General features: G+C 40.8%; 1 protein-coding gene across 1 annotated transcript; it reads right to left on the reverse strand.

Annotated features, from left to right (window-relative positions):
• Positions 1-492: 492 nt before the first annotated feature.
• On the reverse strand, positions 493-26,255 carry eif4a3 (eukaryotic translation initiation factor 4A3). The gene is made up of 12 exons (XM_048600677.1): positions 26,029-26,255; positions 17,407-17,479; positions 15,948-16,014; positions 15,666-15,728; positions 13,645-13,777; positions 12,360-12,440; positions 6,737-6,878; positions 4,974-5,112; positions 2,282-2,397; positions 2,087-2,194; positions 1,258-1,385; positions 493-809 (listed from the first exon to the last, which is right to left on the reverse strand). Exons 1-12 carry the CDS (start codon positions 26,171-26,173, stop codon positions 793-795), a joined length of 1,212 nt encoding a protein of 403 aa, XP_048456634.1. The 5' UTR covers positions 26,174-26,255; the 3' UTR covers positions 493-792.
• Between the last annotated feature and the right edge of the window lie 639 nt (positions 26,256-26,894).

A 26,894-nucleotide genomic window follows, 5' to 3' on the forward strand; every position in this document is an offset into this window, starting at 1 on the left:
GGAGGGTAGTCAAGATTGCTCAAAACTCTCAAAGTTGACGAAAAACTGAAAAGGCATGGTGTGTTGAGGTGGGAGATGAACAAACATTCCTGTTTTCTTTATTACCGGCAATCCCAAGAGCAGATGGAATGCTGTCGTAACAATACTTTCTTAAAAAAAAAGGATTGAAAGATGAATAGGTGATTAGTCAGTGTTCTCCATCTTCTGGTCGAATCAGTGTTGAGGCAACTCCCAAGTGAAATGAGAGAAGCCAAAGGAAGTAATACTGGCCTTATCAGTATAACCCAAACCAAGAAAAATATTTTGCAAAGTCATTTTTCAAGAAATTAAATTGGACAAAGAAGAAATGAGGATCACTGCACAAATTGCACATAGAATTGGCTCTCCTCTTAAGTCAACCCCTTTTCAAATGACAAGTTACCTACTACAGACCACAAGACTTAGTGCCTCCATTTCTAAAACTTAAAATGTGGCTGCAGACTTACAATAAAGGACATTAATATCAAACTTTAATGAAGATAAATGGTATCCATACATAGTATTTCACTAAAATTACAGATGAGTTTAAAATTCTGTATTTAATAGTTGCAAAAACAAACTAATAATCCCCTGTTTTACAAAAAAAAAGTAATGGCATTGGTTTTCAAAACCACAAGGTACTGAAAGTAAAATCCAGAATTGTCAAAGCTAGATGCAGCACAAACAAGGTCCTTATATAATGTGAAGTGTTTTGTTTTGCACTGAAGAAATGCAATCCACGGCCCATCCAGGTCTTCCAGTCTTTCCCTTCCTTCAAATAAGGTCAGCAACTAGGTTAAAAAAAATTGAAACAAATGTTAATAAGTTGCATGACATACAACTTGCTGCGTGTGCACTTAACGCTTTCAGAAATCCGTATAAGGAGAAACGAAGGAAGCTGCACCCTAATGGCCTTCAATTGATTAACTTCCCCAAGCATTGTGGAACCACAATGTTAATACAAATAACCAATTACCGCTTTTTAGGTGATAAGCAACTGTCTATTTTATAAAGGGTCATTTTAAATAGAGAAACAATAGCTCAGGCTGATGTTTCTAAACTTTTGTATTGGCACCAATGGACTCTAGAACAAAACTTGAACTGTTTAATAAACTATGTTCACAAACTGCTAATGCATCTTTTCTGGCCTATTTTTGGTAAACTAATCAATAAAAATAATACCAGATTGTAACAGCCTTGTGTGTTGAATAACCAAAGGACACTGTAATTAGAGCTCACCGTTCATTGGCATTTCATCAATCTGTGTAGAGTAATATTGTTCAATATCTCGCAGTATACGAATGTCATCATTCTTAACAAAGTTGATAGCCACACCTTTTCGGCCATATCGACCCGATCGACCAATCCTGGCAACACAAGGGTATATCAAAAATACTGTAAAAAGGGATTTACTGGAGTGAACAGTTAAAACCTTCAACAGATTGCAGCTCCAACTATTAACAGAGGAACGAATCATTAGCACTCAAAATAATGTGCCACATTACCTGAAACTAGTTATGAGAGATACTCTCTTGGTTCAGAATTTACAACACTCAGTCCTCATATGCTGACTTGCAATCTGCATACCTGTGAAGTCAGCCCCAGACCCCATCTTGCTTGCCCCCCCGTCCTCTGTCTTGTCTGGGCTGCAGTCCTTTGCAGCACTTAAGAGTTTTATCTCCAGCAAATCTGTGCCCCTATCCCTCGTGGATTGTGAGGACTGGGTGTAATTTGATATATTGAGGATGTGTCCAGATACTATTTAAAATGTTTAGCCACCTCTCTGTTGCAACCGTTATGTCACAATGAAAATTTTTGCAGATCATTTTATTCTCCCATTTACGATAACTTGGCTTCAATCTGAAGTAGTTCCATACTACGCAAAAGAACAGAGTGGAAATGGGGATACTTTGATTTTCATGACTAGCAACGAAGAAAGGGAATTAAGATCTATCATTTCACCTAGGAATCGGACTGAAACCAAAACACAAGGAAACACAGACCAAGAACAGAGTGAGAAGTTCTGTGGGTTCCAAATCCATTATAAAATTAAAGCATCATAGTTTACCTGTGGATATACAACTCTCTGTTATTTGGTAAATCGTAGTTTATGATTAGGGAGACCTGAGGGACGTCCAATCCTCGTGCCCAAACATCTGTAGAAATGAGCACTCGACTGTAAAGCAAATGCAGGAACAGTTATCTTTAGGTCAGTGCTATAAGAAGTAATAAGTAAGGCAAATAGTTTTCAACCACTACTCACCTTGCACCAGAACGGAATTCCTTCATGATGGACTCTCTCTCCTTTTGTGGCATGTCACCATGCATTGATGACACTGTGAAATTAGCCTCTCTCATTTTTTCAGTGAGCCAGTCCACCTACGTAATGGAACAAAAGTATTGGAAGCTATTTACTGTTAATTTCCCCTTTGTGGACAACCATTTTAACCACAATGGATCTTTTTAATTAAAAATTTGACTTTGCTCAGTATCTGAAATTACCACAGTTCTATTAAACAGTAGAGTCGAACTTTTCACTTACAGGCAGAAAAAGCAATGCCTTCAGGAACCACAGAACTTGTTGTGAAACAAGTCATTAAAATTTGCGAAGAACCGACAACTTAATTGGACTTAACGGCACTATTGTTTATTTTCTTTAATTCCTCAATTCTCCTTGCCCTCAGTCAGAAAGGCCTATGGCATTTTTAAAAATACCCTTTAGTCCATCAAGTCTATACCAGTCAAAGACAATCACAAAACTATTCACATTCCATTTTCCAGCACTTGGCCCATAGCTTTGTATGCCTTGGCATCAAAAATGTACAAATAAAATACTTAAAATGTCATGAGGGTTTCTGCCTCTATCACCTTTACAGCAGTGAGTTCCTCATTCCCACCACCCTCTAGATGAAAACATTTTTCATCATGTCACCTCTTAACCACCTACCCTTTAGTTTAAATCTGTCCCCTCTGGTCATTAATCCTGTCACCAAGGGAAAAATTTCTTCCAGTCTACCATATCTATGGCACTCATACTTTTGTTTCTCAGTCACTACGCTTTGTCTTCTCTGCCCAAAAGAAAACAATCCCAATCTATCCAATCTCACCTTACAACTATAACTCTCCAGCCCAGGCAACAACCTGGTAAATTTCCTGCACCCTCTCCAGTACAATCACATCCCTCCTATAATGTGGATTCCATAACTACAAACAATACTCTAAGTGAGGCCTAACCAACATTTTATATAGTTCCAGAATAACCTCCCTGCACTAAAACTCTATGCCGCAGCTAATAAAAGCATATGCCTTCTTAATCACTTTATCCAATTGTCCTTCTACCTTCAGGTACCGGTAAACATGCACACCAAGATCCCTCTGATCTCAGTGGTTACTGGAATCTGACCTTTCATTTTGTATTGCCCTGCCTTATTTGTCCTGCCCAAGTACATCACCTCACACTTATCTGGATTGAATTCCATTTGGCACTGATCAGCCCATCTATATCCTCTCGTAATCCAAGGCTATTATTTACCACCAGGCCAATTTCTGTATCATCTGTGAAGTTTAAATCATTCATAGAGACCACAAACAGCAAGGGACTCAACAGTGATCCCTGCAGAACTCCAAACTGGACACAAGCTTCCACTCACAACACTCCTTGACCATCACCTTCGGTGTCCTGCCACTCAACCAATTCCAGATCCAATTATCCAAATTTCCTTCAATCCCACAGGTTCTTACCTTCATCATCTGTCTCCCGTGCTGGACCACATCTTGTTTGCAATGCATATTTTATATAAATTATAAAATGTTTCCTGATGTTTTAAGACATTCTAATCTTACTTATTCATAACTTGAGAACTTATAGGAGTACGTGTAGCACGCAGACACATTGTTTTTTGTGTGACATGGGAGTGATTCCAAGACAGCTATGATTTCACATTATTTTCAAATTGTAAAAGCACTTTCTGAACATATTCAGAATTAACTCACTTTTCTCGGTCCTTTCTACACAATGTTCATGTCTCTTGGTTTAAGTATTTAATCCTAGTATTTTGTCCAAGCTCATCTTCTCTAATTTTCAGAGAAGGTATACCCACATACATCAGTTGTCTGGCAAAGGTCATCACACACACCTTGTTGACACTCAATTTAACGCAATGTGCATCATACCTGGAACCCTCTGCTCAACGTCCCTCCCCAGCTTCCTGTCTTCACAAATCACTCCCCAAAATTCTGCTGACTAAAAATATACAACTGGCTGAAACCATCTGTGCTGTTCCTCGTCACTCTAAAATTACTTGTTCAACCCACCTCCTGCCCATCTTCCATCTCAGAACCCCATATGAAGGAACATTCCTCAGCAAGTTCCTTCAACAAAAATCTTTTGGATCAAGGAATGGGAAATGTAGTAAGTTGCAGGTTCCTTGTGACAAACCCCATCTGTCAAATGGCAAGTTACAAACTGATGTGGCAAGTGTGTTCCTCACAAGACAGAAGCAGGACAGGCCAGGATCCCTGTGCAATACTGATCTAATACTTTAGAAAATAATGCTTTTATGTTAAAATTTCAAACACTCCATAATACTGGAATACAAATTTCTGCTGATGCTGTCTTGCACTTACGTTGAAGCACAAACACCCACTCCTTGTTATACAGAGATTTACACAGTCGCATGGTTGGCCCCAGGTCCTATTAACTTTCCCCTCAGACTTGTCCAGTCTGATCACATGGTCCATTGATGTCAATAGATGCGTGGTAGCAGTACCGCAACTTGTAAATGAATCAGTAACATTTACACAACTGAAGACTGACAATTTGAGCCAAGAATAATATGCAAATAAGGATTAGTAGATTTAGAATGTAATTCAGATTGTTAGTTTCTTCAAAAGCTTCAATGTAATTCCTATCATACAAGTTTACAAGACGGGTGCGTAAGGAATGTTTTCTGTACCTTCCGTTTTGTATTGCAGAAAATAACAGCTTGAGTAATGGTCAGTGTGTCGTACAAGTCACACAATGTGTCGAACTTCCACTCCTCCCTTTCAACTGCTACAAAGAACTGTTTGATTCCTTCCAAGGTCAACTCATCACTGTAAACAATAACATGAAAAAGTGAGATTGCAAAATTGTGCTTTAAACCTCTACTGACCTCAGTTCCATCACTGGTCAAGTTAGTTTGTTCTTTATGTCCCAGTGTAAACCTTGCCCAAGCAGGGCATCAATTCTTCTTTCAGCCAAGTCGAAGCTAATGTCAAACATATAAAATTTTATAATTATACCACCCCATAGGACAGCCTTTTGAATACATCACACTAAATTTGCACGAAGGGTAAACTAGAACTAGATATGTAAGAACTTAAGTGGACCTTGATTCTTGACTCTATCAATTTTTGTGTGGCTTACTGCATGAGTGGATACGTGACTGAGTCACACAGACTAAGGCAGACCAAGTTTGCTTGCTCACTAGTTCAGAGACAGTTCATCAGTGCTGGGACTGACAAGTAGCCATAACCATTTGTGAAGCCCACAGCAGAGACAACACAAGTTTGTTAAGGTCTAATTTCTAAAATTTGAAACATAAATAATGCAAGACTCTATACTCCAAAGGTGGCAGGAGCCACTGGAAGTAAATGTCAAAGCCAAAAAATGTTGAATGCAAATAACATCCTGATTGCAAGTTTAAAAATTATCAGCAGTTCATAACACAAGTGAAAACCCTGGCTCAGTTGGTAGCAAATCCATTTCAGGACTTCTGCACAAAAATTATCGAGCATACAGCTGTGTAGTACGGAACCAGTGCACTGTGGAGAGGTACTGTCACCTGGTGTACTGGAGGGCTCAGTAGGATGTTGTGTCTCCAAGAGAGTAGCTGGGAATCTGGAGAAGCAGCAGGATGCACAAATATGTAGGCTACGTTCCAAGCTTACATATTTACTTTTTATTCAAATGTGGTCATTTGAGGCTGACATCAAAGGACTTGCTTCCCCTGTTAATTAGGGAATTCTGCTTGGTGCTAGAGGCCAAAATGGTTTTATGAGAAAATAAATAACGTACATAACCCTCAGAGTTACAACGACCATGCAATAGTCTTTTTCTTTATTCTTTATTCATTCACGGGATGAGGGTGTCAATAGCTAGGCAGCATTTGTTGCCCAGAGGGCAGTTAAGAGTCAACGACATTGCTGTGGGTCTGGAGTCACATATAGGCCAGACCAGGTAAGAATAGCAGTTTCCTTCCCTATTTCCTTCACAGTAGTGAACCAGGTGGGTTCTTCCAACAATCGACAATGGATTCATGGTCATCATTAGACCTTTAATTCCAGATATTTATTGGATTCAAATTCTGCCATGGCGGGATTCGAACCCAGGTCCCCAGAACATTACCTGTGGTCTCTGGATTAACAGTCCAGCGATAATACCACAAGGCCATCACCTCCCCTGATCGTTTGCCGAAATTAATTAGGGGCGCAGGAAACAGTAATTTCTAGATAGGCCTGTGCAGTGCATAGTGAATTAATAGTACAGTGGTATATTTCAATTCAGTAGAAGAATTAAGAAAGCAAAGTTAAACTACATAATTCGAATTCCAGTTTTTGTTAATTACAATAAATTAAGAATGTGCAATAGATTGTACTCAAACCACAGAGGCTCCAAGCCCAGTAAGCTTCTACAGCAACTTGAAATGGCACTTTTAGTAATACAGAAACAACGTACCGTTTGACAAGGATTCGGATTGGATCAGTCATGAACTTGTTGGTCATTTCCAAGATTTCATGAGGCAGTGTTGCACTGATCAGAATTACTTGTGTGGCTGGGGGTAAATATCTGTACACATCATAGATCTGCTCCTTAAAACCTACATTCAGGAAACAAAGTTAACTACTGTTGCCGGACACAGTGTACAAAAACCTACGAATGGCTTTAAGATAACATTTAAAAATCGATTCATCTTTCATGGAATAATTCAACACAAAATGAAATTCAGGATTAAATATATAAATAGGCATTTTATCTTATATTCTAACAAACATTTCAAAATATTTAAAACAATTTAAGCACATCTTGAAAAACAAACTTAGTACACAAAATATACACACTGTTCAGAACAAATGGGACTGGGAACAAAACATACTAGCTCATATAGTGTATAAAATATGTTTAAGATGGATCCAAATGGAATAACCATCTTATTTACTGCAAACCTTTGAGTAAAACATGGCGAAGAGAAGGATAACAAGTTACTGAAGGGATGTGAAAATAGAAACAGGCTATTCAAGCCACTGTGCTAGTTCCACATGCAATTAGATCATGGCATTTCTATAGATAAATTCCATTTACCTGTGTTTGCCCCATATGTCTTGATAACAGTATTCCCCATAAATTGCATGCAGCCACCAACTGAGACATTCACAAGTTGAGAAAATGCCTGTGACATACTATGTGTGCACAGCTATGCTAAAGTGTTTAAAGAAACAAAGCATTCAAATCAACAGGCCACATACAACAGGTCATTAAAAGGCCACACAATCAGGAGACTGTGCCCAAGCTATAGATGAAGCATGTAATAGCAAATTTAGTCCACATTAGAATTTGGTGCATGGGGAAAAGAGATGCTCCATCATCTGCTTTTAAAAAAAAATCAACCTCCAGCCATGATGAGATTTCTTTATTATTATTCAAGCAAGGGAACTGCATTTTCCTACTTATATTACTTTAGAAATGTAAATAATACCTAATTCATGAATTAAGTAAATACATTCACCGCAAGTGCAGTATCCGGAAACCTCTATTTTTGCCATTGGAATAAAGAACCTTCAATGTTTTAACCCCTATTTCCTGCTGATTTCTGTTAAATGTAGTGGGATGCACTGAGGTCCCAGAGAAACATATCTGATAGATGTTTGCAGTTTGCACAACTTTGGCTCAGAACAGCTGATCTGGAGCCTGAGCTACAGACTTTGGAGGAAGGGGTACCTGAAGGCAATAACACCCCTTAGATTAGGCAAAACTTTAGAGCTGACCATTGGACAGAGACAGGAGGGTATGCCTTAGAGTCAGACAGGCACAAGGTAATCGTTACCTATGGGGGTGAGGAGAATCTCTACAAGGAGGATGAGTAGACTGACCATATACCAAGCTGAAAGATGGTGGAAGTTACTAGTAATGTGGAGCGAGAGGGGACAGTACAGTCAGGGGAATAGATACTCCAAAGGTTGTCGCTTATCTCGTTAAGGACACTGCCTCACAGTATTTTATGTGAGAGGGGAAGGTCCAGTGTTGTGGTCCACTGGGAGCCTCCATAGATAGAAATAAGAATGAAGTTCTGTTAAGAAAATCAGAGGAGTTAGAATGCATGTTAAAATGCAGAACAAGGGTGGTCATCTCTGGATTGTTACCTGAGCCATACGCTAATTGGAAATGGGTCAAGCAGATTAGAGAATTAAACACGTCTCAGAGTGGGATCAGAAGACGGAATTTTGATTCATGAGAACTGTCATCAGTGTTCATAGAAGACTGCGCTATTCTTTTGGGATGGGCTCCATGGTGAACCATGCTGACATGGTATCCTGGCCAACTGTATAACTCGGTGGGAGTTCAGACGAGGAGAAATTTAGAAATCCAAACAGAAAGTTTGAAAGGAAAACAATAGCAATCTGGGTAAAAACAAGCAGAGTGAGGAAGGGATAAAGCATTTAACAGAAATCACCAACAGGTTCATCGATAGAGGTAAATGATTTACATCTAGCCACCACTAAGGCATGGCTATAAGATAATAATAGGTGGAAAGTAAATATTCCAGGGTGCACAATATTTTGGAGACACGACTAGAACGGCAAAAGAAGAGTAGCAGAAATAGTAAAGTATAACACACAGACATTCAGTGATGACAAAGGATCAGGCCTCAGAAGATCATGAAGTAGAATCAATATGGGTGCAAATTAGGAACAGTAAGAGTGAGAAACACCGCTAGGAATACGTTATAGATTCTCTAACAGTAGTTGCAACATCAGACAGAGTACTAACCAAGAAAATATTACAGCTTGTTACGAAGACAATGAAATAATTGTGAAGGACTTCCATCTTCATCCAGACTGGGACAATCAAATTGGCGAGAATACTCTAAATGATAAGTTAGCAAAATGTTTTCATGGCAGTTTCTCGGAACCAAATAAGAATAAAGCAATCCTAGATTTAGTATTGCGTAATGACGCGGGCTTGATTAATAATGTCGTAGTAAATGATTCTCTGGGAAATAGTGATTCTCTGGGAAATAGTGATCATAATACCTTTGAATTTAAAGTTGTTAGAAAGTGACATACTTGTAAATGTAAACAACAATCTTAAAACTTAAAAGATCCAGTTAAATAGGTATGTGATAGAACGGATTACAGTTAAATGGGCAAGTAGACTAAAAGATATGGCTGTAAACGAACAGTGGGGAGCATTTTAAAAAATTCAAAATGTCAACGAAAGTATAATCAATTAAAGAAAACAAAAACTCAGCAAGATTACAAGTGAGCCACAGGTGGGTCAAAGTTAAAGTTAACAGTAGTTAGGTCAAAGCAGCTTATAATATTGCAAAAACAAAAAAAGGAACAGGTTGGAGAATTGACAGTGTTTTAGAAATCAGCAAAGGGCTACTAACAAAGTTGATAAAAAGGGAAAGATTAGAACGAATGAGAGAATGAACTCATCAGAAATATAAAGACTAACTGCAAAAACTTGTATAAGAAAAGGAGTTTCTAACTTAAACATTAGCTCTTAGGCAGCAAAGGTGGGTGAAATTATCATCACTGGGGAATGAAGAAAAGGCAGAGACAGTGAGCAAATATTGTGTGTCTATAGCAGGAGACACAAGTTTCAATCCAGAAATAGACAATAACCAATGGGCTAAAGAAAAGTGAGGAAATTAATGAAATAAATACAAATAAAAAGTATCATGGAGTAATTTAAGGGACTACAATCCAACAAATCCATGGGACTTGGTGGCCACACCCCAAAGTTCCAAAACAGATGATTGCAGAGATTGTGGATACCCTAGCTATGATTTTCCAAAATTTCTTAGATTTAGGAATGGAACATTGGATTCAAAATTGACAATACTACACCACCTTTCAAGAAAGGCAGAAACTTACACGTCAGTTAGCCTAACACTGATTGTTGGGACAAGTGTATGAAATCTATTATTAAAGAAGTCTCAACAACAGACTTCGAAAAGCAATGTATGATTAGAACAACTCAATGGTTTTACTAAAAGGAAATCTTGTTTTTCAAATTTTAATATTTTGACAATGTAGGTAATAAGGTAGATAAAAGAGAATTAGATATTTTATGCCTGGATTTCAAAATAAACATGATCAGGTACCTCAAAAAAGGTTAACAGGCAAGATAGGGTCTCATGGAGTTTGGGGTGATTTGTTCACATGGATAGAGGATTAGATAACAGACAGGAAACAGAGTGTGGACATAAATGAGGTACTCTCAAATTGGCAAGCAGCGAAGTGTCACAAGGATCAGTGCTGGGCTTCAGCTTTTAAAATCTACATTAATAACTTAAATGAAGGGGCAGAGAATAACCGCTGATACAAAGCTCAGTGGAAATGCAAGCTAAGGCGAGGAAACAAAGGCTGCAAAGAGATATAGACAGGTTACATGAGTGGCAACCTTGAAAGCAGGTGGATTACAACAGAGGAAAGTGTGAACTTCAGTGTGAAAGTGGGAATAGAAATGCAGATTTCTTTTTAAAAAGTATGAAACTTGTAAATGTTGATGCTTAAGGAGACTTGGATATGCTCATGCAAAGTACACAGGAAACTTCCATATTCATAAGCAATTATGAAGGTCAATAGCATGTTGGTCTTTATTGTAAGGGGACTGCAGTAGAGGAATTGTACAAGGTGTTGATGAGACCACATCTAAAATGCCTGTACACATTTGGTCTCATCATTACTACTGGATTCCGAAGGGTACAGGGTAGATGTTGAGATGATTTCTGTTGGTCAGGGAATCATTGGTGCTCTCTGCCCCAGTGGTCTGCATAGTCTCCATCACTGAATACATTTTAAGGCTGGGCTAGATGGATTTTTGGTGTCTAAGGAAATCAAGGAATATGGGGAACAAGCAGAAAAATGATGTTGAAGCCCAACAGCAGGCATGATTGAATTGAATTTTGTTTTCATTCATTCCTGGAACATGGGCTTTGCTGGCTGGCCAGCATTTATTGCCTATTCCTAGTTGCCCTTGAGAAGATGGTGGTGAGCTGCCTTCTTGAACCACTGCATTCCACCTGCAACCCACATTGCCCTCAGGAAGGGGATTCCAAGATTTTACTCCAGCAACCGTGATATATTTCCAGGTCAGAATGGCAAGTGGCTTAGAGGGGAACCTGCAAGTGGTGGTGTTCCCCTGTATCTGCCACCCTTGCCTTTCTAGATGGAAGTGGTAAGAAGTTTGGAAGGTGCTGTACAAAGATCTTTGGTGAATTTCTGCAGCACATCTTGTAAATAGTACACTGTTGCTACTGTGCTTCAGTGGTGGAGGGAATGCTTGTTTGTAGATGTGGTGCCAATCAAACAGGCTGCTTTGTCCTAGATGGTGTCAAGCTTCTTAAGCGTTGTTGGAACTGCACCCATTCAGGCAAGTGAGGAATATTTCATCACACCCCTGACTTGCGCCTTGTAGATGACGGACAGGCTTTGGGGAGTCAGGAGGTGAGTTACTCACCACTATATTCCTAGCCTCTGAAGTGCTCTTGTAGCCACTGTATTTATGTGGCGAGTTCAGTTGAATCTCTGGTCAATGGTAACCCCCAGGAATGTCGATAGTGGGGGATTCAGTGACAGTAATACGACCAAATGTCAAAGAGCAGCGGTTAGATGGTCTGTTATTGGAGCTGGTCATTGCCTGTCATTTGTGTGGCACAGACGTTACTCAAATGCCAGGCAACGGCAGAGAAGGCTTGATGGCCCATATCCTTTACTACACCTGCTCTTGTTTCTTGAGATTTTGTGAAAACTTACAGGGAACTTTACTTGGTACCCAACCCACCGCCTCAAAAAACAAAAACTACTGGTTGCTTGGTATTTTCAACTGACCAAACCTTTCCATTATGCTTTGTGTGAAGGCGAACCTTATCATGCTCCTTAATGATGTTATTCTAATTTTGAAGACATGCCTCCTTGTTTGGAATTTCTGCATCAGATGTTGTTTATCTTCTTTGACCAAACTGAAACCCTTTATATTGTTATGCATCAATTAGACCATCCCTCAGCTTCTATACTCAAAGGATTACAAGTCAAGCTATTTCAACTAATGCCAGAATTTAAGGATGAGGTACCTTTGTTCAACATCTCATCTGCTTCATCAAGAACCAACATTTTGATGGCACGTGTCCTCAAACTTCGTCTTCGGATCATATCTGTAAAAATAGACCCATAATCAGGATCAGTTTCCATGTGTTCAATGGAGCTGCAAATCATAGGTGAAGACACACCAATTGAAATTTTGAGTATATGCTCTGGAAAAACTACAGGAAATTAAAACAAAGAACAGTGGTTACTGGAAATATGAAATAAACAAAAACAAATTGCTGGAGAAACTCAGCAGGTCTGGTGGTATCTGTGAGGAGAAAAGAGTTAATGTTGAGTCCAGAAATGCTCCACCACAAACTACATAACAACATTCCATCCTGTTACTCAGACTTTGACAGATATTTGATCATTGAAAATACAGGGGGCAGTTGATGACAATTTATTGTCCGAGAATTAGCAAGCTCAACTATTTGGTGAGGAACTACACCTGTCCTTTTCCTTTTTCGTAGAATCATTGAAATAGATGGGTGATGATAGGAAAGCATGCCTCAACATGACTGGATAGCTAATACTGCTGCCAAATGCTTGCAGGTAATGACCATGTTGATGGACCTGTACATGAATGCAGTACAACATGTTTGATAAATATGGCATCATTAAATTTTATAACATTAATCTCATGTCAATAATGTGCTACATTTAACTTCTGGTAGTGTTGGCCATAGCTCAGTGATAATATTCACTCCCCAAAAAAGTGGTGGTTTAAGTCCTCCTCCAGAAACTTCAGATCAAATACTTAGATGGACTTTAGACTTCAATATTCTACTGAGAGGGCCACTTTTGGAGATGTCATCTTTGGATGAGACATTAAACTCTCTCTGGTGGACATAAAAGAACAAGATCAGGGCTGTTTATTCAGTGTCCTGGTTAATATTTTGCTGGTTAATAACTCCCATAAATAACTGAAAAGTCTCAGTAGTTCAGCACAAATTTGACAAGCTGAATGACCCAATTCTGTATTGTAAAACTCTTTGTTTTACTTACAGAATGAACACAGGGACTAACTTAATGAGTCCTTTTACATAAAGTGCACTGTATGATTTATGAAGTTTTCCAAATGTATTACCTGTTTACGACATTTTACTACACCACTGACTAACAGCAAGTGGCTGAAGGGCAGTGAAGGGTAGAAGTTTTGTGTGACTAACAGTGGAAAGATAAATACTGAAAAGGTAAATGAGGTTAACTTGATCAAGAGGAAGTGAACATTTAATGATTTTTAAAAAATGACAGGTGAAATAAGTTCCTCACCAAATACACGCCCTGGAGTACCAGCAACTACATGCTGTCCATAGTCCAACTTCCGGATGTCTTCTCCAACATTGGTACCTCCAATACAAGCGTGGCATTGTACGTTCATATAGTCGCCAAGAGCAAGCAGTACCTAATGAAAAGACACGAGATACTCAGACACCACAATAAAATGGTACCAAACAATGCACTCAATTCTACTACTAAGAACTTAAAGTATGGAGATCCATACAGACATGTTCCCCATCGGCAGCTACTGAACATTTTTAGATTCCTCTTCCAAACTTTCAGTAGATTCTGTTATGGTAAAGCTCACCATATGGTGGATGAGAAGCAGAAGATCTTACGGGCGGCAGGGTGACATAGTGGTTAGCACTGTGGCCTCACTGCACCAGGCAGTTGGGCTTGATTCCACCCTCGGGAACTGTCTGTGTGGAGTTTGCACGTTCTCCGTGTCTGCATGGATTTCCTCTGGGTGCTCCAGTTTTCTCCCACAGTCCAAAGATGTACAGGTTAGGTGGACTGGTCATGCTAAATTGCCTGTAGTGTCCAGGGATGTGCAGGCTAAGTGGGTTAGCCATGGGAGATGCTGGGTTACGGGGATAAGATGGGGGGTGTGTCTGGGAGGAATGCTCTTCAGAGGGTTGGTGTGGACTCGATGAGCTGAATGGCCTGCTTCCACACTGTGGGGATTCTATGAGTTCTACGACTCTGTTCAAAAGTCATGCTCGACAGTTTCCTCCACATCCCACTCTACATTCACTCTTCCAAAAAAGAAATTGGGTCACTTATTTTTGCAGCACATGGGATGTTGCTATGCATGAAATGGCCACCACACTTCCCTAAAATAGTAACTACATTTAAAGGAGAGAGGTAATTAATTGGTCATGGACCATTTGAGACATCTTTAGATTATGAAAGGTGTTATAATAACATTGATTTTTATTATATCCGAAGTCAAAGTGTTACTAAAAGAACAGAACGCTTTGATTTCACACAAACACATAATACAATGGTTCAATACCAACAGTTTATAAAATAAATGTTAAAAGAACAATTTTTTAGACCAGTGCTTACACATGCATGATGTCTAGTTAAACCTTCAAGGCACTGATTACCTACTTCCGAATTAGATAAGTTACTGACAAAATCCTACATTTTCACTTGCATTACACTTTTTCACCTCAATATTATTGGGAGGTAGGATTCAATTTATGTATGGTGGGACAGCAAAGCCCATTAGTTCTGACCAAAAGTTGAAATGGGATTCGCATAGTTAAGTGGATACTTTTGACTGTTGCAGACGTGATGGACTGAGGTGCCTTTTGCTATGCCATAGAACTCTATGACTCATATGAGCACTTCCCAGAAAGGACCACCAGGTTGCAATCAGAAGTAGAACAGAATTACTCTCGCAGCACTCAGGAGCACCAACATTAATTTTAATATCCCATTTCAGCTCAAGCAGAGTTCAGCAAACTGAGCATGTCTACAGATCTACCAAGTTACACAATGTATTGCCAGTACACCACAAGAGAAGTTGTAACTTAGTGGAATAAAAAAAATAGAACTCAACAGTACAATTAGGAATGCGCCCTTGAATTAATACCATGCAACAACTCTAATCTTGTTTTTATCTCAGAAAAGATGGTTTCCTGATTGAAAGCAGATATACTGTGTCATAGCTTTAGGGAAGGCCAGAAAAATTGATCTGCACGACATACGAAAGTGAAATTCCATTTTTATTGTGTGAAATTCTGGAATGCTGGGACCAAATTCAGGGATTAAATCTTCCAATTCAATAACAATTAGGGCCACTGATTCATGATAACTTAACAAATCAACTGAATCTTTATTATAGGTCATTATAGGACATTTACAAAGGTTGGAAACAGAACACCCTTTCTGTGAAAGTTACAAAGTCATGACATTAAAAATAACTCTTCAGTAGATTATGAACTAGCATTTGTCATCCAGTTTTTAATGATAGAAGACAGATTTGTAACGCGATTAATTCTTACCTTCTGTATCTGCCCTGCAAGTTCCCGAGTTGGTGCCAATATTAAAGCTTGGGTCTCACGAACCTAAATTTTAATGGATTTTAAAAGGGGAATATGAGACATTTCATTGGGAATTGTAAACTAGACATTTTGTTGTTTCAGAACGGATACTAAAACAAACTGTATATAACATGTTCTCTTCAGTACTGAAGACAACTGTATAAGCAAAGAAATAAAGCAGAAAGTGTTGAATATAATCAATTTCCAAGGGAATAACCAGATTCATCTGGTAGTAAGTTCTACCTGAATGTCCAAGCACTGTAACACTGACACACAGAATGTGGCAGTCTTCCCTGTACCAGACTGGGATCTAGAATTTAAAAAAATAAATTGTAAATAGCAGTGAAACAGTTTACAAGTTTATACCTGTCCCCATCTATCAAGATCAAGACAACCACCTGGAAACGTGGACCATTTTCCCAATCTTGGGAGTCTCCTCTCAATAGAGGCAGACAAAGACTTATGACATTCATCATTACCTCCAATGTGCTAACTCAGCCTTCAGCTGACAGAGGGAAAAAACACTTCAGGACCAGGAACTCAAACTTAAGATTAGGTTAGTGGTCTACCAGCAGCATTTTACTCTCCTGTAAAGGTTTGGAGATTTGGACAAACTACAGTGGGCGGTGGATCAACATCCTGGAATTCCCTCCCTATTGGCATTGTGGGTCAACCCACAGCAAGTAGACTGCAGCGGTTCATGAAGGCAGCTCATCATACGAACATAAGAACTAGGAGCAGGAGTAGGCCGTCTGGCCCTTCGAGCCTGCTCCACCATTCAATAAGGTCATGGCTGATCCTTTCGTGGACTCAGATCCACTTACCTGCGTTCTCACCGTATCCCTTAATTCCTTTATTGTTCAAAAAAAAAAACCTTTTTTTTTAAGAAACATTTACTGAAGTAGCGTCAACTACTTCACTGGGCAAGGAATTCCATAGATTAACAACCCTCTGGGTGAAGAAATTCCTTCTCAGTTCAGTCCTAAATCTGCTCCCTCTAATCTTGAGGCTATGCCCTCTTGTCCTAGCATCACCAGCTTCTCAAGGGCAACTATGGAAGGGCAATAAATGCTGGCCAGCCAGCAACATCCACATCCCAAAAGTGAATAAAAAAGGCATTTCAAAATGTTGGAGAAGTATCACTAGGGTGCCTTCTCAAGATGCTCCAAATCTGGTGTTAAGACAGATGATCCAAAAGCAGAATCCACTGACAAGCCAACTATGCCCAACATAGCAACAGTGATCACTCAAAAACAACATCGCTGGGCAGGATACATGGTTCACGTGTCTAACACCAAATTTTCAAAGCTACTGTTCTATTTGGAACTTGGCCACAATCACAGAATCCCAGGATTCTTTATCATTCATGAAGAGGTGAAACATCCATGCCAACTCATGGGAGCCACTAGCTTATGACTGATCATAATGTAGAAGGGTCATTCAGGAAGGCACCTCAAAAGATTTCATCAAGAACGTATGGAGGTAAAATCTAGACATTGGAGTGAGCACTAACACCCCATCGATCCAAACCTTCAAGTACAACCTGCTCATATGCAGCAGAGTATACAGACCCCACACTGCACTTCCCTGCCACCTACGAATCCAGTGAACCACAGCAGAAGCAAGCAACTCTTGATCATGAAGGACTGCCTCCTAACAATTTACAACATACAATGCCAGAGCTTAAAAGTGCTAAACTTACTGAGCAATGACGTCTCTCCCTTTGATTATTTGCTTGATGGCCCTTTGCTGAATTGCTGATGGTTTTTCAAAGCCTACAAATCGTAAAATATGTATTAGTTCCATACGGCTCTATTATAAAATTTGAATTTTATAATAAGTTGTATTGTGGGATAAAGCTAGAATAAAGTGTCACATCTGTAGCTCCTCACTTTGCACCCCTGATATATCGCTGTTAATGGTACCAGTGAGTATCCTGAACATCAAAATGGTTCCCATGCATGCACAGGCACAGTTTGTCACCAGAAACAGCTAAACGTACATGCTAATGCAAGCCAATATTTAACAACTATCATGATGTATTGGGCAATAGCACATTTTATAATAATTTACGGCTATTTAAAGACTGTTCTCTTCTAAAATCACATACAAAAATTAAGTATCTGTATAAAAATGGAAACCATTTGAATACAAGCTAAAGTTCACACCCCAAAAGTTGAAAACTGAGTTCCAGGGCATCTGAATTTCAAATCAGAATCAGATGTTGCATTCACAGTCAACAATAGTACCGTTTATTATAACAAATGACAAGCAATTTGAGGAACCATTATTGCTATACAACAAATAAAAACAACATATATTAAGGTAGCACTTTTTATCGTCCCTCCTCCTTCCACACTCTAGGGATTCAACACAAAAAAAATCCAACATATATCATTGCCTTAAAGACACTCATCGACTTGAGCTCCACTGCCTTCTGTGACAATGAGTTCCAAAGATTCACCATCTTATGGCTGAAGAAACTCTTCCTCATCTCAGTTCTAAAGGGTCATCCAAGACCAGAGCCTTCTACTGTCTCAGCAGTAACATCTCTGGTCTTGCATTCTAGCCCTCTCAAAACGAATGCTAACATTGCATTTGCCTTCCTAATGTCAAATGAACCTGCACGTTAACGTTAAAAGAATCCTGAACTAGGACTTTCAAATTCCTTTCCCAAAGCCTTTCCCTATGTAGAAAACTGTCTATGCCTCTATTCTTCCTTCCAAAGTGCATAAGCTCACACTTTCCCACATTGTATTGCATCTACTACTACTTGTCCACTCTCCTAGCCTGTTCAAGTCCTTCTGCAGCCTTCCTGCCTCCTCAACAACTATGCCTCCACCTAACTTCGTGTGACCCGCAAACTTAGCAACAATACCCTCAGTTCCTTTGTCCAGCTTGTTAATACATAATGTGACTAGTTTTAGCCCTAACCTGGATCTCTATGAAATTCCATTAATCACCAGCTGCCATTGTGAAAAAGACCCCTTTATTCCCACGCTGTCTTCTGCCAGTCAGCCAATCCTCAATCACGTCAGTACTTTGCCTCTATCACCATGGACTTTTATCTTATTTAGCAGCCTCCTATGTGGCACTTTGTCAAAGACCTTCTGGAAATCCAAATAGATCATATTCACCAGTTCTCCTTTGTCCAACATACCCAACACCTTTTTAGAATTCTAACAGATTTGTCAGGCATGACGTCCTCTTGTCAAAGCCATGCTGACTCAGCCCTGTTTTACTATGCACTTCCAAGTACTCTGCAATCTCATTCTTAATAACATTCCAAAATCTTACCAACAACCAAAGTCAGGCTAACCAACCCACAATTTCCCATCTTCTGCCTCCCTCCCTTCTGAAACAGGAATGTTATTTTCCAGTCCTCTGGGACCCTCCCTGACTCCAGCAATTTCTGAAAGATTGCCACCAATGCTTCATTAATTTCCTCAGCTATCTACTTCAGACCCTTGGGGTGTAGTCCATCTGGTCTGGGTGATTTATCCGCCTTTGGACGTTTCAGCTTCCTGACCACCTTCTCATTAGTGATGGCCACTACATTCACCTCTGCCCCCAACTCTTGAAGTTCTGGTATGCTACTGGTGTTTTCCACCATGAAGACTGATGCAAAGTACCTATTCAGTTCCTCTACCATTTGTTTCCGATTACTACTTCTCCAGACTCATTTTCCAGTCAATGTTGACTCCTGCTTCCCTCACCTTTATGTATCTAAAAAATCTTGCAATCTTCGATATTACTAGCTAGCTTACTTTCGTATTTCGTCTTCTTCCCCAGCTTATTGCCATTTAGTTGTCCTCTGTAGGTTTTTAAAGGATTCCCAATCCTCTGTCTTCCCACTAATCTTCACCACATTTTGTGCTTTTTCTTTTCTCTTATGCTGCACCTGACTTTCCTGGTCAGCCATGGCTGCCTCATCCACCCCTTAGTAAGTTTCTTCTTCCTTGGGATAAATTTCTGCTGCGCCTCCTGAATTAGTAACAGCAACTCCTACCATTGTTGCTCGACCATCTTTCCTGCTACCTCCCCTTCCAATCAACTCAGGTCAACTCCTTCCTCATGTCTTCGTAGTTACCTTTACTCAATTCTAATTCTGTTACAACTGATTCCAGCTTCTCCCTTTTACACTTCAGGGTGAATTCTATGATCACTGCCCCCTAGGGGTTTCTTCACCTTAAACTCCCTAATCAAGTCTGCCTCATTACACATCACCAAATCACCAAACATTACCTGTTTCTCTCTCCACAGATGCTGTCAAACCTGAGTTTAACCAACATTTGCCATTTTTATGAAATCAAACTGCATTTGTCCAAGGAGAAGGAGAGCATACAGGTAAAAAGGAACTAAGATGTTCCTGATTTTGAAACGACTAATTATTAAAGCAATAAAGTTCAAGGTTGAGCTGAGAAGTCAGCAGTTATAAAAACAGAATTTGCTGCTGAAAAATTGGCAGATCTGGCAGTATCTGTGGAGAGAAAGCAGAGTTAACATTTCAAATCAGCGAAGCTTCTGCAAAACTTAAGTCAACAGTTATGGTGTTTTGTAGAAGTGTTGGACAATCAACCGCAAGCAAACTCAAGGATCCTCCTTTATAGTCGTACAGCACAGAAACAGACTGTTCCGCCCAACACGTCCATGCCAACCAGATTTCCTAAACTGAACTAGTCCCATTTGCCTGCATTTGGCCCATATTCCCCCCAAACCATTTCTATCCATCTACATGTCCAAATGTCTTTTAAATGTTGTAATTGTACCCTCCTCTCTTACTTCTTGATAGCACGTTCCATGTTCATCTTGGATTGGAAAACAGCTGGCAAACTAAGGAGAAGTCAAAGAGAATTCTAGAGAGCTTTGGCATTCTTGGGTTGGTTCCAGCTGAAGAGGTGAATGAACCCTCATGTTTGTGGAATTGGGCAGTAAAAATGGGGACTAGATATGAACTCTTGATTACAAGTCTTGACACACTATAGTGTTCAGGTAACGGTGATTGCTTTGTCTTTTCATATACAAAGTTTGTTTTATTTAAAAACATAATATCTTGCAGTGTAATTCTTGCAGTTAATCACTGGGTGTTTAAATTTCTATTTAAGTGTTACTGCTCTCCATGAAGTTCTTAACACATCTTCTGGCAAAGTTAAGGGTGATTCTAATGGAAGGAGATATGACAGGCAACAAAACCCTAAGTGACAGCCCTCAGCAGGAAGCCATATCCACCTGGAGAAACTATTAATGCAAGTGTTCACATGCTACAACACCAGTGTATAAGAAGGCAGTCATGGAGACCTGTGGCCTCATGTCAGGAAAACTTTGTCTCAGTACGGTCAGGCTTGCATTGCCTTCAGAAATTAAGGTGACAAACGCTTGATTTTTATGCTACTGGAATGTTCTAGGATCCCCAGATGATATATGCAGAAAGTCCTAATCCTTTATTCACTTCTGCATATGGAGTGTCGCTGAGTCTTTAGCTCCTTAGTAGAATGATTTTATATCATTGTTGCCAGAGAAAACCAGAAACATGGAGCTCCTGGATTCAACAGCAGTTGGCCACTTAGCCTATGGAGCCCCTTCCTATCATTCATTAGGAAAAGTTTTGCCTCATCTCTGCCCTAAATGAGATACCTGTTACCTTGAAATTCTGCTTCCTCATTGTAGAGACCCCAGTGGGGGTAAATCTCCTCTGTGTCAGGGCCTCATAATTTTACTTCTTTCGTTAAGATTAAATCTAATTCTTGTAAACTCCAATGAGTATACGCCCACCTGCTTAACCTTTTCATCCCAGTTCAGTTTGGCTCATATACCTCTGAAACTTTCCTATTAATGCGCTTATCCAAATGTCTTAAATATTCTAACTGTACCCACCTCTACTACTTCCTCTGGCAGTTCATTCCAGAATTGTACTCCAGCACAATCTGTAACCTCATGGCCCGACATATCCCCAACTCAACCATTACCATCAAGCCAGTGACTCAACCCTGGTTCAATGGACAGTGCAGGAGGGAAGGCCAGGAACAGCACCAGGCATACCGGAAGATGAGGTGCCAACCTGGTGAAGCCACCAAACAGGACTACTTGCACGCCGAACAGCAAAAGTAGCAAGTGATAGACAGAGCTAAGTGGTCCCACAAGCAGCAGATCAGATTTAAGCTCTACAGTCCTGCCACATCCAGTCGTGAATGGTGGTGGACAGTTAAACAACTCTCTGGAGGAGGCTGCTCCACAAATATCCCCATCCTCAATGATGGAAGAGCCCAGCACATCAGTGCAAAAGATAAGGCTGAAGCTTTTGCAACAATCTTCAGCCAGAAGTGCCGAGTGGATGATCCAGCTCAGCCTCCTCTAGTGGTCTCCAGCATTATAGATACTAGTCTTCAGCCAATTCGATTCACTCTATGTGTTATCAAGAAACGGTTGGAGGTACTGGATACTGCAAAGGCTATGGGCCTTGACAACATACCGACAATAGCACTGACTTGTGCTTCAGAACTTGCCGCTCCCTTAGCCAAGCTGTTCCAGTACAGTCACAACAGTCAGAAGCTGTTCCAGTACAGTCACAACCCAGCAACGTGGAAAACTGCCAAAGTATGTCATGTACACAAAAGGTAGGACAAATCCAACCCATCCAATTACCGCCCCATCAGTCTACTCTCAATCACCAGTAAAGTGATGGAAGGTGTCATTAAGAGTGCTATCAAGCAGCACTTGCTCAGCAACACCCAGTTCGGGTTCCGCCAGGGCCACTCAGCTCCTGACCTCATTACAGCCTTGGTTCAAACATGGACAAAAGAGCTGAATTCCAGAGGTGAGGTGAAAGTGACAGCCCTTGACATCAAGGCTGCATTCGACCGAATGTGGCATCAAGAAGCCCGAGCAAAACTGGAATCAATGGATAACAGGGCAAACTCTCTGGTGGTTGGAGTCATACTTGACACATAGGAATATGGTCGTGGTCGTTGAAGGTCAATCATCTCAGCCCCAGGACATCTCTGTAGGAGTTCCTCAGGGTAGTGTCCTCAGCCCAACCATCTCCAGCTGCTTCATCAATGACCTTCCTTCCACCATAAGGTCAGAAGTGGGGATGTTCGCCGATGATTGCACAATGTTCAGCACCACTGGTGATTCCTCAGATACTGAAGCAATCTGTGTTCAAATGCAGCAAGATCTGGACAACATCCAGGCTTGGGCTGACAAGTGGTAAGTGACATTCGTGCCACACAAATGCCTATGACTATCATCAAGAGACAATCTAACCACCATCCCTTGCCATTCAACGGTGTTACCAACACTGAATCCCCCGCTATCAACATCTTGGAGGTTATCATTGACCAGAAACTCAACTGGACTCACCACATAAACATGTTGGCTAGAAGAGCAGGCCAGAAGTACGAATACTGTGGCGAGTAACTCACCTCCTGACTCCTCAAAGACTGTCCACCATCTACAAACACACAAGTCACGAGTGTGATGGAATACTCCCTCAGTTGCCTGGATGAGTGCAGCCCCAACAACACTCAAGAAGCTTGACACCATCCAGGACAAAGCAGCCTGCTTGATTGGCACTACATCCACAAGCACCCACTCCCTCCACCACCGACGGTCAATAGTAACAGTGTGTACTATGTACAAGATGCACTGCAGAAACTCACCAAATATCCTCATACAGCACCTTCCAAACCCTCGACCACTTCCATCTAGAAGGACAAGGGCAGCAGACATATGGGAACACCACCACCTCCAAGTTCCCGTCCAAACCACTCACATCCTGACTTGGAAATAGATCACGATTCCTTCACTGTCGCTGGGTCAAAATCCTGGAAGTCCCTCCTTAATCGCATTGTGGGTCAACCTACAGCTGGTTGACTGCAGCAGTTAAAGGTGGCAGCTCACCACTACCTTCTCAAAGGCAACTAGGGATGAGCAAGAAATGCTGGCCAGCCAGTGATGCCCACATCCCACAAGTGAATAGAAAAAAAAATGCAGCACCCTCTGTGTGAAAAAGTTGCCTCTCGAGTCCCTTTTAAATCTTTGTCCTCTCACCTTAAAATTATGCCCTCTAGTTTTGAATTCCCCTACCCTCGGGAAAAGACCTTTCCTCTTCACCTTATGTATGCCTCTCACCCCTCAACCTCCAACGTTCCAGAGAAAAAAGTCCCAGCCTATTCAGCCTCCTCTTATAACTTAAACCCTCGGTAACATCTTTGTAATTCTTTTCTGCACCCTTCCCAATTTAATAACATCCTTCATACTGGTAAGCATGGACGAGTTGGTCTGAAGGGGCCATTTCCGTGTTGTATGGCTATGTTCAGTTGTCCTACATTTAAATTTTAAAACTGTTTCCTACACTGCAAAGGTAGTTACACTTCAACAGTATTTAATTACTTCATGGTTGCTGGCTAGATGGCTCTTTTGTGATGTAAAGGTGATGCTTACAACTGAGGTTCAATTCTTGTCCCAGCTGAAGTTACCATGAAGGTCCCCACCTTCTCAACTGTGCCTCTTGTCTGACTGGGTGGTTACCCTCATGTTAAAACACCACAGTCATCTCTAATGACAGAGCAGCCCTACAGTCCAGCTCTACACCTTGTTATCTTAGCCCTACAGTCCATTGGGATTATGGTAACTACTTTATTTACAGCCAGCAAAATGTCATGGAGCCTAACAATTTCTTATCAATGTTCACAATAAAAATAAGCTTTCCCCCATACCTCTACAGTGACAGCCAACAGCAGAGCACAAACATAAGGCAAATTCTTCAAATGTTAATTACAGACACATCAAATAAAATGCGATATAAAATAAAGGTGCCTGGAATGTACTGCCGGGGAGGTGGTCAAAGCAAATATATTAGCAAAGTTTAAGATGCACTTAAACAGATACATGAACAGGCAGGGAAATGGGGGATATGGACCATCAGCAAGCAAATGGGATTAGTTTAGAATGGCATCATGGTCAGCACAAACATGGTGGGCCAAAGAGCCTGGTCCTGTGCTGGACTGTTCTAAAGTACTGATTCATAGTTGAGTTGCTCAACCATGTCTCAATTAAGTTGGGGGAAGTGGCACAATTGAATAAGAGATGAAAAGATTAACCTACAAGTGGGTCTGGTTAACTGGGTGACACTTTGAACCCAAGTGACTGAAATAAAGTACATTACCAATAGTAGCTGGCAGTTCAGTAGATCATAACTACCCAAGATTGTTTTTTAGAAAACCCATGAAATGATGTGCAAATTGAGGAATTCCTAATCATGACAGCTGTATCCCCAGTGGGTCGATTTTTTTTCCCCCCTAAGACCTTGCTACTTATTTTGTTTACATTAACACATTCTAGTGACAATTACTTCATTTAATTTATATTTGTTATGATAAAATTTATACTTTATTGCACTAAAAGGACAATGTGAGAACTGATCATACAGTATATGACCAATTCTTCAGATTGCGGTTCTATGAAACCAGAAGAATAAACATGGGTCAAAGAATTTACGGAAAACCTATTTTAAGACAGGTTAGAGAGGAGTAAACCAAGATCTGAGAAAAGCAACCCTTTTTGATTTGGGCATTTTAAGGTATTCAGGGTACATGTGACAGATTTGAATTTAAATGTTAAATTAACACATTTGAATAAAATCCACCTTAACTGACTGGGGTCCTATTTAAGCAACAACCTCAGTGTAAAGGTAAACCAGCTACTTGTGGAACACAAGTCTTTGTTGTTTCGGCTCTCATAAGCCTAAAGCTTTCAAGTCTGTTTTACAACGACAGAGTACTTTTTAAACATTGTCGAAAAGGTGCACACCTAGCTAGGTTCCACAACAATTGACAATGATTAAATCAGTTTTTTTTTAAAAGTGATGTTGATTGATGTAATTATGTGTCACCCAACGTAAAAGAAGTCTTTCTTAAATAGTCCCATACGGTTTTTATATTCCCCTCTGTTTACAAAAGACGGCACCTTCAATAGTGTTGCACCCCGTCTACACTGCTCCGGAATGTCAGCCTGGATATTGAGATCCTAACTCCGGGAGCGTGGCTTCAGCCACTGACTGCGAAGCGAGGGCGCTGTCCACTTAATGCACGCAACACAGTGATTAGTGAAAGGAGAAGGAGATGGATTTGCGGCCTGGGCCTCTAACAGAAACACTCTGGCTCCAGGAGTGTGAACAGGGTCCACTCCATCAAGGCCAAGGTCTGAAGCCCTGTACTCCGAGCCTGCCGGGGCCCTGGTTTCAAAGACCTCAGCATCGTGCCGCCGCGGACCACTGCATCGAGAAGCCACCGCGAGGCTTCCTGCCAGTCTAGGCCGCACTCACCGTACGCGTAGATACCCCGCAGTAAGTCCTCCCGCAAGCCCATCGTGTCAAAGGTAGGGGTGACATCCACCTCCTCGCTTGTCTCAAACTCCACCTTGGAGATATCTTCCTCTTTCAGGATACGCTTCCTCCCCGAGCTCGCCATGATCCGGTCTCTGGCCACACGAACACCGTCAAACTCCGAGAGCGTCCGACAACACGCATGCGTGAACGCCGCCAATCTTCGTGACCCAGTTCGTGTACGTCATCGCGTAATCGTCAGCGTGTAGTCGTCATTGGGCGTGTCGTCAATTTGATTGAAAGCAGTTCCTGAGGGATTTGGTCCAGATATTTGAAAAAAATGAGGTCTTAAGTCCCCATGATATCCACCTTAATTATCCATTTTTGATCCCTTCTTTACTATCATTGTGCTGACAGACTTTATGCGGGAAAATATAGCATTGGATTAATCTTGGATTACTCAAACTGAGCATTGGGAAACCCAAAGTTATCTGAATCCCTTCCACAGATTCTGCTTCTGTGCAATTGATTCTAACCTTCACCCTAGCCACGATTCAGGTTGAGAGACAGTAGGAACTGCCGATGCTGGAGAATCTGAGATAACAAGGTGTAGAGCTGGATGAACACAGCAGGCCAGGCAGCATCAGAGGAGTAGGAAAGCTGACGTTTCGGGTCTGGACCCTTCTTCGGAAATGGCAGTTAGAGATGAAGAGGTCGAGGGAGGGTAGGAGGCCTTGGGGTGGTGTCCAGGAGGATGAGGTGTGTTGGAGGCGGGAGAAGGGTTCTGTAAAGGGGGGATAGACTCTCGATTAAAGAAATAAGCGCGGAGGCGGTGGAAACACTGTTCAACTTCCAGGCGTGAGCAG

Source organism: Rhincodon typus, chromosome 9, assembly GCF_021869965.1.
Source record: "Rhincodon typus isolate 14 chromosome 9, sRhiTyp1.1, whole genome shotgun sequence".
NCBI lineage: Eukaryota > Metazoa > Chordata > Chondrichthyes > Orectolobiformes > Rhincodontidae > Rhincodon > Rhincodon typus.